Below are 12,097 nucleotides of genomic sequence, written 5' to 3'. Positions count from 1 at the left end.
TCCGGGACATGAAGGCACAGTCCAAGGGCTCGGGAAGGCAGAGAGCAGAGCAGGGGCAAGGCTGTCCTAACAGAGTCTCCCTGAGCTAGCCCGGAGTCAGGCCCAACTTCTTGTCCTGCAGTCCCACTCCACTCTGACCCTGTAGCTGAGCAGTGCCAGTCTGGCCTGGTGACAATAAAGTTGTAGAAACACTGTGGGCAGACGCAGTCTGAAAATGTGGTCTCCTGGGCTAGGAATGCAGCTCAGTGGGCGAGCAGTTGCCTAGCATGTGCCAGGCCCTGGGTTTGATCTCCTTGGGTTGTGTCTACCAAATGGGACAGGGACCGAGCAGTCTTTGGTCATAAGCATCTGAGTAAGGAGCCTTTCTGGGCACAGCCGTGCCCCAGCGTAGGGCTTTGGGGCTCTGTTGGAAAGATGAGTTATACACATCAGGTGGGCAGCAGATTGCTTCTGGTCATTCTTGTCCTTCAGACACTCTACAGTAACTGTTACTGGTCTGCCTGCTCATAGGATGCCGTGCGTCTTTAGACTGACTGAAAAGACTTCCTTTCTTTGGGAACATGGCTTTTATGGTAAAAATGTGTATCTAAAGCCATCTTTTTATAGAAGAATCCTGTCTAAAATGTGTATCTCCTTGTAGGGAAAATGTTGAAATATACAATAATACGTAATTGGCTATCACTTACTTTTCAATGCAAAGAAAAATACAATCCACACCAGGCAGTGGTGGCACACGCCTTAAACTCAGCACTTGGGAGGCAGAGACAGGAGGATCTCTGTGAGTTGGAGGCCAGCTTGGTCTACTAAGGGAGTTCCAAGACAGCCTTCAAAGCTACAGAGAAATCCTGTCTCGGAACCAAAAAAACAGACAGAAAAATATAGTCTAAAATCCTGAGAAATGGACCCTGGTGGAAGCTGAGGACTCTAGGCCCCTTCTTTATTTCAGAAAATGTTTCCACAAGCATGATTTGGCTTGGAGTTTCAAGAAGCATCTGAAACCCTTGAAAGCCCATGCATGATACTAGAGCCAAGCTCCAGAAACAGTTCTCAGATCTGCTTCCTCGGTTCCTCAGCCATGAACATGCAGCCGTGGTGAGGCTGAGGAGAGGAGAGACAGAAGTCAGCCCATGTGGTGTCTATTATTAAGCATCAGCGCCTTCCTTAATACCAAACACCCAAGGGGTGGACTGTAGCAGCCCACAACAGCACCCTTTCCAGGCCCTCCCTTTTAGCCACCTGTGCCTGTCCAGGCCTCACACCATACATGGGTTTGTTCCCACTGTCCAGCTTTGGCAGGGCCTTGGCTGCTCTGTTCAGTCTCCACTCAAGTGATTGTGCTCTTGGGGAGCTTCTACAGTGATGCTGATTAGGCCGTGAGAACTGATGGGAAGTTTGTTTATAAGTGGTACCCGAAGGGCAAGATGGAGAAGTTGAGATCTAGGTTGCTTTAGTGTGAAGTTGTTTCCCTTTGCAAAGCATGTCCACTGTCTGTTTGTGGCCATTTATCTTTTAAGCTTTTACTTCTGCAAGCAGCATATCTTCTTGTCACATACTGTAGTTAAGTCACTTGGGAGCATTAAGGCAAATATGGTCTTCAAGGGCTGGGAGTGTAGCTCAATGGAAGCTCTTGCTTAGCATGTATGGAATGCTAGGCTCAATCCCCAGTTCTATGGAAGTGGAGGAGGTGGTGGGTGCTGAGCAGTCTAAACTGCAGGAAAGAACTGTGAAGGGCCTTTAAATGAGTCAAAGGGCTGCGACATACATGACAGATTCTTTAATGGGCAATAGGGTGTTTTTGCAGTGTACTTGGTGCAGCTTGGGCCAGTATGTAGCTGCACCTGGCAACCCCTCCTCAGCCTACTATGCTATCACCCAACCCCTAGGCCCTTGATGTTCCTGAGAGCCTAGTATACTATGATTCAACCTTGTCCCAAATGTGTGTGTCTGCATGCACGGGCACACGCAGCTAATGCATGGGACTGGTTTCTTATAAATAAAAGAAAACAAGTGTGTTCTTCTGTGTGATGTCCCCTCCCAGGGCACGATTATATACTCTTCACTGAAAGCATTTCTTACAGTCACTTTTTAAAATGGCCTATGGAGTCTTCGCCATTCTTTTACCAATTCCAAAGTGGTAGCAAACCAGCCTGCTTTGCAGGTGGGTTCAGAAACTGCTGGAATGGGGCTGGGGGAGATGGCTCAGCTGTTAAGAGCATTGGCTATTTTTCCAAAGGACCATAGTTCAAGTCCCAGCACTCACAGAGAGGCTCACAACCATCCGTAGCTCCAATTCTAAGGCCATCTGTTGCCCTCTTCCAACACTTGAGAGGCCGAGGCAGGAGCCTTACCCTGAGTTTGAAGACAACCTGGACCACATAGTGAGTTCCACAAAGTGAGATCCCATCTCAGAAGAAAGGAAAATAAAGAAAAGAAACTGGTCCAAGACAGAATCCATGACTCTCTTATCCCTGACTCCAGGCACATATCTCAAGTGGTTTTTAGCAGGGACAAGTGTAGCTGGAATGAGCCTGTTCTGTGGCTCTCTGAGAGGGTGGGACTCTTCTGTAATTCTGAGGTGTGTTGAAAGCCAGTAGTTTCTCACATACTACACGTCTTTTATAAGGTTGTGTAGTGTATCCTCTAAAATTCTTGATTTTCTCATATGGTCAAAAGCGTAAAATGCACATTTAGATGTAAAAGCTGCATATGAGCCCAACAGCCACAGGCTTAATTGGTCCAGGGTTCCACATGATACAGCTCCCATTTGGATGATAGCAGTTGATAGAGGTGCCGGTTGGTCCAAATCAGAATCCAATCCACGGCATCTGATACACTGGAACCCGTGCAGCGCTGTCTGGACTAGTCACACAGCCACAGAAAGAAGCTTACTCTCTCCCCTACAGAGGATTTGTTTTGGTACCCAAGTGCTCAATGCAGCGCTCACCCTTTGGCATCTTCTACCCAAGCGATGGAGATGCCAGCTGGTACACATTGGTGGGGACTTGAGGGGCCATGGCTCAGCAGATCTCACTATGGTCCCAGATGCTGTTGGCAGCCCTTTGTGCTGTGTGTGGATGAGGACTGCCCTGTGCTGCTGGGCTGGCTTCCATACCTGACAGCCCAAGGCTAGCACTGAGAGCCCCACTGTTGGACTGGATGGAGAAACAGGACAGTTGTGTAATTTCTGGCAGTTTACATTTCTGACTCCCCTTACCCCAAAACCCAGTTCAAGGTTTTTTGAGGATCACATTTGCCCTGTAAATGTGAAACCCTAAGGCGTGCTCTTTGAGGATGGCCTTCCCATGGGACCTCAGAAACAGCTCTGAGCAGTGAGGGCATAGACTGAACTAGCCAGTCCTGTTAGGGGAAATGGGGGTGGGGGTGGGGGGTACAGGTGCTTCAGATGAGGAACGGCTCCTCTGAGGGTCAACCCCTTCACTGTGGAAGTCCAGTGTGTTGGTGCAGCTCTGGCTCCATTTCAGAGCCAGGGTGAGCAGGATCTGTGTGTCCTGCTGGGGAGGATATGCGTGGGATCTTCTTACAAGCCAGCTCCTGTTTCAGGGTGAGAGGCTCAGCCTGACCGGCCCTCTCATGCATGCAGCTGTGTGCTCTGCCCTTGACCCCCATTAATCAGAAGACAGTCACCCTAGTGGCTCAGGGAGGTGTCAGAGCGGACAACCGCAGCAGGGAGACTGGGTCTAAGCTGCTTCGCCTTGCCCTGCCTGGAGTAGTTTGCCCTAGTCAGCAGTACAAGGCTGTGTTTAGTGACCATTTGGTGGCTTAATAGTGTTGAGAGACAGTTCTGTCCTTTGCTCATTTCATGCCTAGCTAAGGCCCCAAGCTGTAGAGATGGGGCCCAGCTAGTAATCTCTCAAGGAGGCAGCAACTTCCACTGCACCTCAGAAGGGAACCAGCTCTGCTGGTGATCCTGCGAGCCCCATCCCTCTGGAACCCTGAAGCGTGTGGTAAAGGACAGTGCTCTATAAGGGGGCTGCAAAGCCTGGCCTTTTAAGTTTGTGTTGTTCTGGGAAAGTCCCTGAGTTCTCTGTCAGGTGCTTTCTTGAGTCCCCTGAGACTTGGTACCTTGTGGCTTTGGCCTTTCTCTGTGACCCGCCTTCCCTGCCCCCACTTCAGCCCAGGATATGGAGCAGGTGTGGGGTCACATATCTAATCTCACTAGGAAGGGGTCCAGTCAAAACTAATTTGAGGGGTAGTTAAACCAAAGACAAGGACTTGCCTGTACCTCACTCATCCATGGTAAGAGACAGTCATATCACCAGCATCAAACTGCCATCATAACCCTGCTAACTATCCATTTTTTCCATTCACATCCCCACCCTTGGCCCCTGCGTTTTATGTGACTCCATCACGCTCCTCTACCTGTCTTTTTGGTGCATGCTCAAAGCAACTCTGTGGGCTCAAGTCCTCTGCAGTCCTGTCAGGGGACTTGGAGTTTCCCAAGTAAGCAGCCAATCCAAGAACTCTTGGATTCTTAGTGACACTGACAACAAGTGATGATGTTCTTCTTTCTTGACTCTCTGGCTCTGTGTGTGTGTGTGTGTGTGTGTGTGTGTGTGTGTGTGTGTGTGTATACACTCGTGCACATGAGCGCACACGCACATGAACCTGTGATAACTTTCACCCTGTTCAGTTGCAGGCCCAGGGTGTACTGTCTAGCCGACAGTGATGAAGAATCCTCCAGTGCCGGCTCCTCTGAGGAAGATGATGCACCGGAGCCCAGTGCTGGAGACAAACAGCTGCTCCCCGGGGCTGAAGGGTAAGTGGATGGGGCTTCTGGAGGCTCAGGAGGTTAAGAGGGCCGCCAGGAGTCTTTGCTTTCCTCTCCAAGCCTTTTCTTCCACACCTGAGTGAAAGCTTTCAGCATCAACATCCTAAGAGGTCAGACTTTGGCTTTGTGTTGCAGTATAAGTAAATAAGTATCAGGGACTTTGAAGGACAGGCCTGTCACTAGAATTGCACCCTGGGTCTTCAGAGGGCAAAGGCTGCACACCACCTCCCCCTGGTGGCTGCAGAGAGAAGGGACCCAATCACACCACAGCCAGATCTGCTTGCTGCTGCTGTCTGAGGAGCTGGATTTTGAGATTATGGATGTCCTAGCTGCTCTTCTGGCTGGTGAACTTCATCTGGGCACCCTCTGTGCCTGCTCCTTGGGCAGTGTAATGATCAGAGTGCATCAAGCGCCTTTCTGTAAGGACCTTTAAATTATTTAAAGGGAGATAAAGAAACACTAGATTACAGCACCGGGTGATTGAGAAACTTGTAAGCACAAGCAGCCTGCTCTCTTTGAAATGGTTCAGAAGGAGAAGGGAACACAGGTGTTTGCAGCACAGTCGGTACCCTCCTATAACTATTGTTTAGGGCTAGAGGTGGAACTTGGTTACACAGTGCTTGTCTAGCATGGCGAGGCCTTGGATTCAGCGCCCCTCACTCCCAGAGCACCCACGTTGCCCCTGGTGTCTGAAACTGTAGAGTCTAGAAAGAAACCCACCAGGCGGGTCTGAGGCAGGCCCCGCTCTTCCTGCATTGACTTGATGCAGCCTTTCCTTAAAGGGGGAGGAGAGGGGAGAGAGTTCCAAGCCCTTTGATAAGCACCTGGCCCTAACATCCCTAACATCGTCCGTTAGTCGCTGCTGTGTTGTCTGTCTGTGTGCTGTCCAGAGACCTCCAGAGACCGGGAAGTTCCCGGCAGGACAAGGACTCACTCTGAGTCTGTGAGGGATGACTCTGATTGGATGTCCACAGTGTCTGACCTTTACCTCCTCTAAAGTAGTAGTTCTCAACCAAGGGTAACTAAACCCCTATGGGGACTGACGTTTCATTATGTTGATGGAGAATGTTCTTGCCATCTAATCCTCTGAGGCCAAGGAGGCTGCTAAACATCCTGTGTCCACATGATTCTCCTCCTCAAACAGAGTGACCTGTCCAAAGTGCGCCCAGCCATTGGAGAGCGAGTGCAGCCACAAGGCCTGTGTTGGTCAAGGATATTTGGGGCCAGCGAGACGGCTCAGCAGACAAAGATACCTGCCACCAAGCCTGACAGCCTGATTTGATCCCTCAGAGCCCTACTCCACAGGCTGCCCTCTGACTTACACACGCGCCTCTGCACGCCCTCCTCACTAACACACCTTTGCATTCTTTTTTGGAAGGTATGTTGGAGGTCATCGAACAAGTAAGATCATGAGGTTTGTCGATAAAATTACCAAGTCAAAATATTTCCAAAAAGCAACGGAGACAGAGTTCATTAAAAAGAAGATGGAAGAGGTCTCTAATACACCCCTGCTGCTAACTGTGGAAGTGCAAGAGTGTCGCGGCACCTTAGCGGTCAACATTCCGCCACCCCCGACCGACCGGATATGGTACGCGCATGCCCCAAGTGGGACCGGAGCGCTTCCACATGCTTTCATTGTATTTTCTTCCGTGACTGTCCCGTCCCGTGGACATTTGAGGATGGTCTTCATGTCAGAAGTTAAGATGAATGCAAAGTTTGTGAAAGGGGCTGTTTCTGTCCTTGGTCCTTTCTCTAAAGCTGACTCATCCAGCTTCCTCTCTGCCTAGCCTAGGGTGGGTGAGTGAGTGGGTGGGTGGGTGAGTGAGTGAGTGGGTGGGTGGGTGAGTGGGTGGGTGGGTGAGTGAGTGGGTGGGTGGGTGGGTGAGTGAGTGAGTGGGTGAGTGGGTGGGTGAGTGGGTGGGTGGGTGAGTGGGTGAGTGAGGCCTTAGTGTTGGTTTGGGAGGCTGGTGTGTGCACTGGGCATGGGTGACAGGAAGCTATGTGAGGAACAGGTTGAGTGGTCCTATCACCTGGGGAATGCTGAAGATACAGACAGGCCTGGCACACTGGCCAGGATTTCTGCCCTTGGCTTGGGGGTCGGGTTACCGTGCCTGAGCCTCAGTTTAGAATTGATGGATGAGTTATTCACAGGCCCAGCATCCATGTCTGTGACTCTCCATTTAAAATTGTGAGTCCTGTAAAATAGTCGTAGTGCACATGGTCAGGGAGTGAGAGTTCAGAGCTCTTACAATTGCAAATGGCATTCTTGATGAAAACACGGCTCTACAGTCCAGCGTAGCATGGACCAGTGCGCTCGCATCTCCTTGGTATGCAGCAGGCTTTGTAGAAATGTTTGGAAGTTTTCCCCAGGCAGCTGATCATTCAATGGCAATGCTGATGTTTCCCAGCAAAATTCAAAAATAACTTTGTAGGTTTTTTTTTGTTTTGTTTTGTTTTGATTTATGAGACAGGATTTCTTCAAAAATAAAAATCAAAAAGGAAGAAAGAAAAAAAGAGAGAGAGAGCAGTCTTTAGAATAATTTCTGCCTGAGTATACTTAGGAGCATGCCCACTTAATGGGGATGGCATTCAGGAGACTGTGTCTTTCAAAAGTTTTGAAGTGTGTGTGTGTGTGTGTGTGTGTGTGTGTGTGTGTGTGTGTGTGTGTGTGTGTTTGTAATGAGCAGGGTAGTAGTGAAACATGCCTTTAATCCCAGGAATTAGGAGGCAGAGGCAGGCAGATCTCTATGAATTCCAGGACAGCTAGGACTATTTACACAGAGAAACCCTGTCTTGGGAAAAACAAACAAACAAACAAACAAACAAAACAAAAAAAAAAACAAAAATAAAAACAGGAAAAAAAGGTTATTGTCACTTTAGGGAAATTAAAACCCAAAAGGTGATGCCCAGTTCCTGGCCTTCTCTAGGCTCTCCTCCATCATCAGTGCTGGTCAGAATCCATCAGAGCCCCAACACTGTCGGGCAAACATAGGCATTCCGAGCTCACACTGCTGTGCTGAGTTAGGTGTGGGGCAGTTCAGAACTGGAGAGCATTTAGTGATGAACCCTCCCTGTCCCAGTGAGGGGTCCCCACTTCTTTTCTCTGCTTGTCACATGTGATTACTGTCTTCTTCAAAAAGGTATGGTTTCCGGAAGCCACCATATGTGGAGTTGAAAGCTCGGCCAAAACTTGGAGAGAGAGAAGTGACTTTAGTTCACGTGACAGAGTGGATAGAGAAGAAGCTGGAACAAGAGTTTCAGGTAAAGTTGCCCTTACCTTGTGTTTCCCACCGAGAGTAAGAATGTTGGGTGGAGCTGGGCAGTTACACCTTTAATCCCAGCACTAGGGAGGCAGAGGCAGACAGATCTCTGTGAGTTCGAGGCCAGCCTGGTCTACAGAGCAAGTGCCAGGACAGGCTCTAAAGCTACACAGAAACCCTGTCTCAACAAAACAAAACAACAACAACAAAAGTTAGAGAGCATTGTGTGGAATGGAGGATCTGGACTTCATCTGGGCCCAGGTCCTCTTTGAATTTTGAAGGAAGCCACGAGTATTACTGAAGCTCAAATGTATTATCAGACACACAGTTATAAACAGTATGCAAAGAACAATCTCTTTGTACCACTGATTTTCCTTTGGACAGTCACCATATTAGGATTCTTTTCATGTGTAGCTCTATATGGTTTTGTCGTGAAAAAACTCAGCCTATGTTTGTGCTAAGATTTAAAAGAACGAGTTCATTTGGCATATGTCCTGGGCATAGTGATTTTGAAATACTGCATTCATGTAGTTGAACGTTTCTTATGTAGTCAATGTATGCATGTGAAACTGAAGACTCTTACCTCAAAGCGGACACACCAGGTTCTTCCTGTATCCATGCTCTCTTGTGACTCCTTGGCTCCTTTGAGTTCACGTGTGGAGGAGCTGGCCATTTAGCAAAGTGCTTGTGTCACGAGCCTGAGGGTCTGAGTAAAAACTTCACATCCACATAAAACCCCAGGGCTGGGGGACTAATCAGCCAGCCAGTCTAGTCACATTGAGTAGCTCTAAGTTCAGTAAAAGACTTTTGTCTCAAAAAATAAGGTTGAACGAAATTGACACACACATACACAAACAGGATGGTAGAATTTGTTTGGAATGTATAGGAAAATATTTCCTATATGAAAGGAGGGCAATTGCCTGACACACAGCTGTTGTTTAATATCTCCCTACAGAAAGTTTTTGTCATGCCAAACATGGATGATGTTTATATCCCTATAATGCACTCGGCCATGGACCCTCGCTCCACTTCCTGCTTCCTGAAAGACCCCCCTGTGGAGGCCTCTGACCAGCTGTGATGGGTGAAAGTGGGACATTCCCAGTATTATGAGACCTAGCTCGAGGTGTGGGGTTTGTGGCTGCCATCTGTGCTGTGGGGCTGGCCTTTGCTGGTCCACAGCTACTTGTCTCTTAAAGGACGGCTTCTGCCCTCTGCCTGCAGTGCCCATTCCACCGGGAGGTGTCGCTCCCTGCATCCAGTGACTAGTGTCTGGTTTGCCTGTTGCAAAGTTTTGACTGGCAAAGGAGACAAGAAGAGCCATCATGTGGGAGCCAGAAGTTACAGCTGATTACAACACCGTGGCTTGCTCTTTTTTTTTTTTTTTTTTAGTCTACCAGGTTTTGTAGCGGCGCAGAGCTGTACAACTGGAAGGCTTCCCCTTGCCTCTTGCCTCCTCCAAAGCTTTTCCTCAGGCAGCTGGTGCACAGGAACATTTCTCCACTCTGCACTTTGTACGCATGATTGCAGCCCTCCACCCGTGGGGAATATCACTGTGGTAATCTGTGTGGAGTGTGGTTTTGTGAGCCATTTCATCGGTGGTAAAGATAGGCTTAGCAACTTCTTTTCCTATTAAATTGTGCATTTTGGAAGCAAGTAGCCATAGGTCATACACACCCACAAACACATTTTCAGCTGGGGTGGGGACGGTGGGTTTCATGTGAACATCAGGCAAAGCCATGAGATCAAACCATCCCAGATGAGGTACAATCACCTTGCTTCTAACCAGTCCTGATTATTTCCCATGACATGAGCATAATGTCAAACAGTGCACACAATTGTTCCCCCCTGGTACTCATGGGGTGGGGCCAGAAAGCCAGAGCCAAGCTGTTCTTCTCTGGTTTTCCTACCTGCTCTTCCTGGAGCTTCTTTAGGAAGGATCTTGCTCATCTAACTGCTTTGGGAGGTTTGTGGGCAGTTCCCTTCTCTGATGGCCAAACAGAGGGCTGTTCTTTACTTTCTAGTCAGCGTCAAGCACTACATCTCCACATCTCCACGTGCACTTGTGACCTTTCTTTAATGTTGCCAACTTAAGTTTGAGCATTTGTATCAGAATGTTTAGTTTACAAATTTGGGGGCCTCTAATTGTGTAAGTTGCTTTGAAAAGACCTAATAGTTTTGTTTAAAGCTGCATCCAATGTCAAAATTACCTTGGGTAACTTTTGGTAATTTAATGTCTGTGCACAAAGCTAATAAGTGTTTTGTTTTTTTAAACAGCACCTTGCCTGAAGATGACTTTAAAGAAATTAATATATTAAAAATTTATATTTGAACTTTTAATCATCCTATTGAAACATGACAGATTATTTGACCACTCCAGTCAATGTACTGCCCTAATCAATGTGTAAGCCAATGCACCTGTCACAGTCTGCATGTCTTGTTCTGTTTTTTTTTCCTGTGCAGTAGTGACTAAGGGCGAAGACCAGATTAGAAACACTAAAGTGTAAAGATTACACGACTGTACCCTGCCACTTAAAGTAGTTATGTGGGGACTTAAAATCGCATTGTTTCACAAAATAAATATCTCATGTCAAACACCAGGAAGGCATCGGTTATTTCTAGGAAAGGCCATAAAAGAAAAGCAGAGCACCTCTGGGCTAGTTTTACCCACGCTTCCTACCTTCCAGCTTTATCGGGGTGGGGATGCAATTGAATTATGTGCTTAACTTTGTGGTACAAAGGAGGGACTAATCTTGACTTCTAGGCAAACAGGCCTTGGGACCTGCTCCATAAGCTTCCTTCCTTCCTTCCTATCGTTTCAGCTTACTTGTTGGCTGTGCTCTCATTTAACAAACAAGATGCAATGCAGGCTGTACTATTCTTGCCCACATTAGAGCCATGCTGACTTGGGATCAGGGGCTGTGGTGGTTTGTAACTGGGGCTCACTCTTTTCTGTGCATTGGGCCCTCCAAGCCTGTGCATGTGAGAGTTCCTCGATCTGACAAGTGCTCCTGTATTTAGTTAACATACCTCCCTGGCTAGAATTGCTTGCTAGTAAACTAACCTGACAATTTAGTTTGCCTAAAGCCTGTCAAAATGCCCAACTAAACTATTTCGATAGTTATTTCCTCATTGATATCAGAAGCAGTAAGAATTCTCTATAGTATGCAAGTCTTTAATCCCAGCACTCGGGAGGCAGTCTAAGTTCGAGGGCAGCCTGGTTTATAAGATTCAGGACAGGCTCCAAGTTAGAGAAGACCCGTCTCCTAAATTCCTCCCTAACCTAACCACTGGGTGTCCTCAGTTATTCAAACTGAAGTGCCTTATCAGTTGGCTTCACCCCACACACACACCCGTAATGGAGAGGCACCCTCTGGCACATTTGCTAGTCAAACATTGATCACCTAGGAGGCCTCCCCTAATTACTTTTCGATCCCCTCCCTGACCACATTTAAGTCGCCTCAGCACCCATGTGTAGCAGATAGCGATTATACACTTCCAGGACTAGTCATCAGGGTCCTTTCCTTGCAATCCACTCTACGGTGGGCCGAACATTATCTCAGTTATCACCCAACAGGTCCGCGCACGTGGGCTATGGTTACCCCGTGGATATACTGCTTGCCAGCTACCTCCTCTCGTCCCCGAAGAGCCTTCTGGTAGGCTGGTTTCGGCCTGTAGCTAGCAGTTAAAAGGGCCGCCCGCGATGGGCAGGCGGCCCCAGTTATGAACTAGCAATTGCTATGGCGCCGCAGCTTAACCCCCGGCGCCACGAGATAGGGCGCCGGGGGCTCAAAGGCAGCGCGTCGGGGGCAATGACACACGGACACCAGCGCTGCAGTCACAACACTTTATTCAAAGACTTGGGGAAAGGCTGGAGAGGTCCACGCCGTCCGCGGCCTTCCACTGGGCACATCTGAAAGAGAAGCGCAGGGTGAGGGGATGGAAGTTGGCCGGGCCCGCCATTCCCCGCCGCCGCTGCCGGCTCAGACTCGGATTCGCATCACCCGGATCAGCAGTCTAACGCGTGCTATGTATGGATTGTCATCACTGC

At 48.5% G+C, this 12,097-nt stretch overlaps 1 protein-coding gene and 2 non-coding genes across 6 annotated transcripts in view; 1 reads left to right on the top strand and 2 right to left on the bottom strand.

The window, feature by feature from the left end:
• The window catches only part of Tex2 (testis expressed 2), a 101,521-nt gene extending 91,776 nt beyond the window's left edge, over window positions 1-9,745 (top strand). For 3 of the 4 annotated variants that reach the window (XM_051179187.1, XM_051179200.1, XM_051179194.1), the window contains exons 9-12: window positions 4,652-4,777; window positions 6,168-6,377; window positions 7,930-8,050; window positions 9,005-9,745. In XM_051179187.1, coding sequence (XP_051035144.1) covers window positions 4,652-4,777; window positions 6,168-6,377; window positions 7,930-8,050; window positions 9,005-9,127 — 580 coding nt within the window. In that variant the 3' untranslated portion in view covers window positions 9,128-9,745. The remainder of the gene's footprint in view (window positions 1-4,651; window positions 4,778-6,167; window positions 6,378-7,929; window positions 8,051-9,004) is intronic. The other variant, XM_051179205.1, reaches the window with a different exon arrangement.
• A 1,971-nt stretch (window positions 9,746-11,716) lies between these two features.
• On the bottom strand, window positions 11,717-11,848 carry LOC127221626 (small nucleolar RNA SNORA76). Its single transcript, XR_007834458.1, has one exon. It is a non-coding gene; the product is annotated as a small nucleolar RNA SNORA76 (small nucleolar RNA).
• A 179-nt stretch (window positions 11,849-12,027) lies between these two features.
• Window positions 12,028-12,097, bottom strand: LOC127221950 (small nucleolar RNA SNORD104). Its single transcript, XR_007834512.1, has one exon. It is a non-coding gene; the product is annotated as a small nucleolar RNA SNORD104 (small nucleolar RNA).

This window comes from Phodopus roborovskii, unplaced genomic scaffold (assembly GCF_943737965.1).
Source record: "Phodopus roborovskii unplaced genomic scaffold, PHOROB, whole genome shotgun sequence".
In the NCBI taxonomy this organism is placed as follows: domain Eukaryota; kingdom Metazoa; phylum Chordata; class Mammalia; order Rodentia; family Cricetidae; genus Phodopus; species Phodopus roborovskii.
The sequence above is the reverse complement of the archived record's forward strand: the minus strand, read 5'-3'. Positions and strand labels throughout refer to the sequence as shown.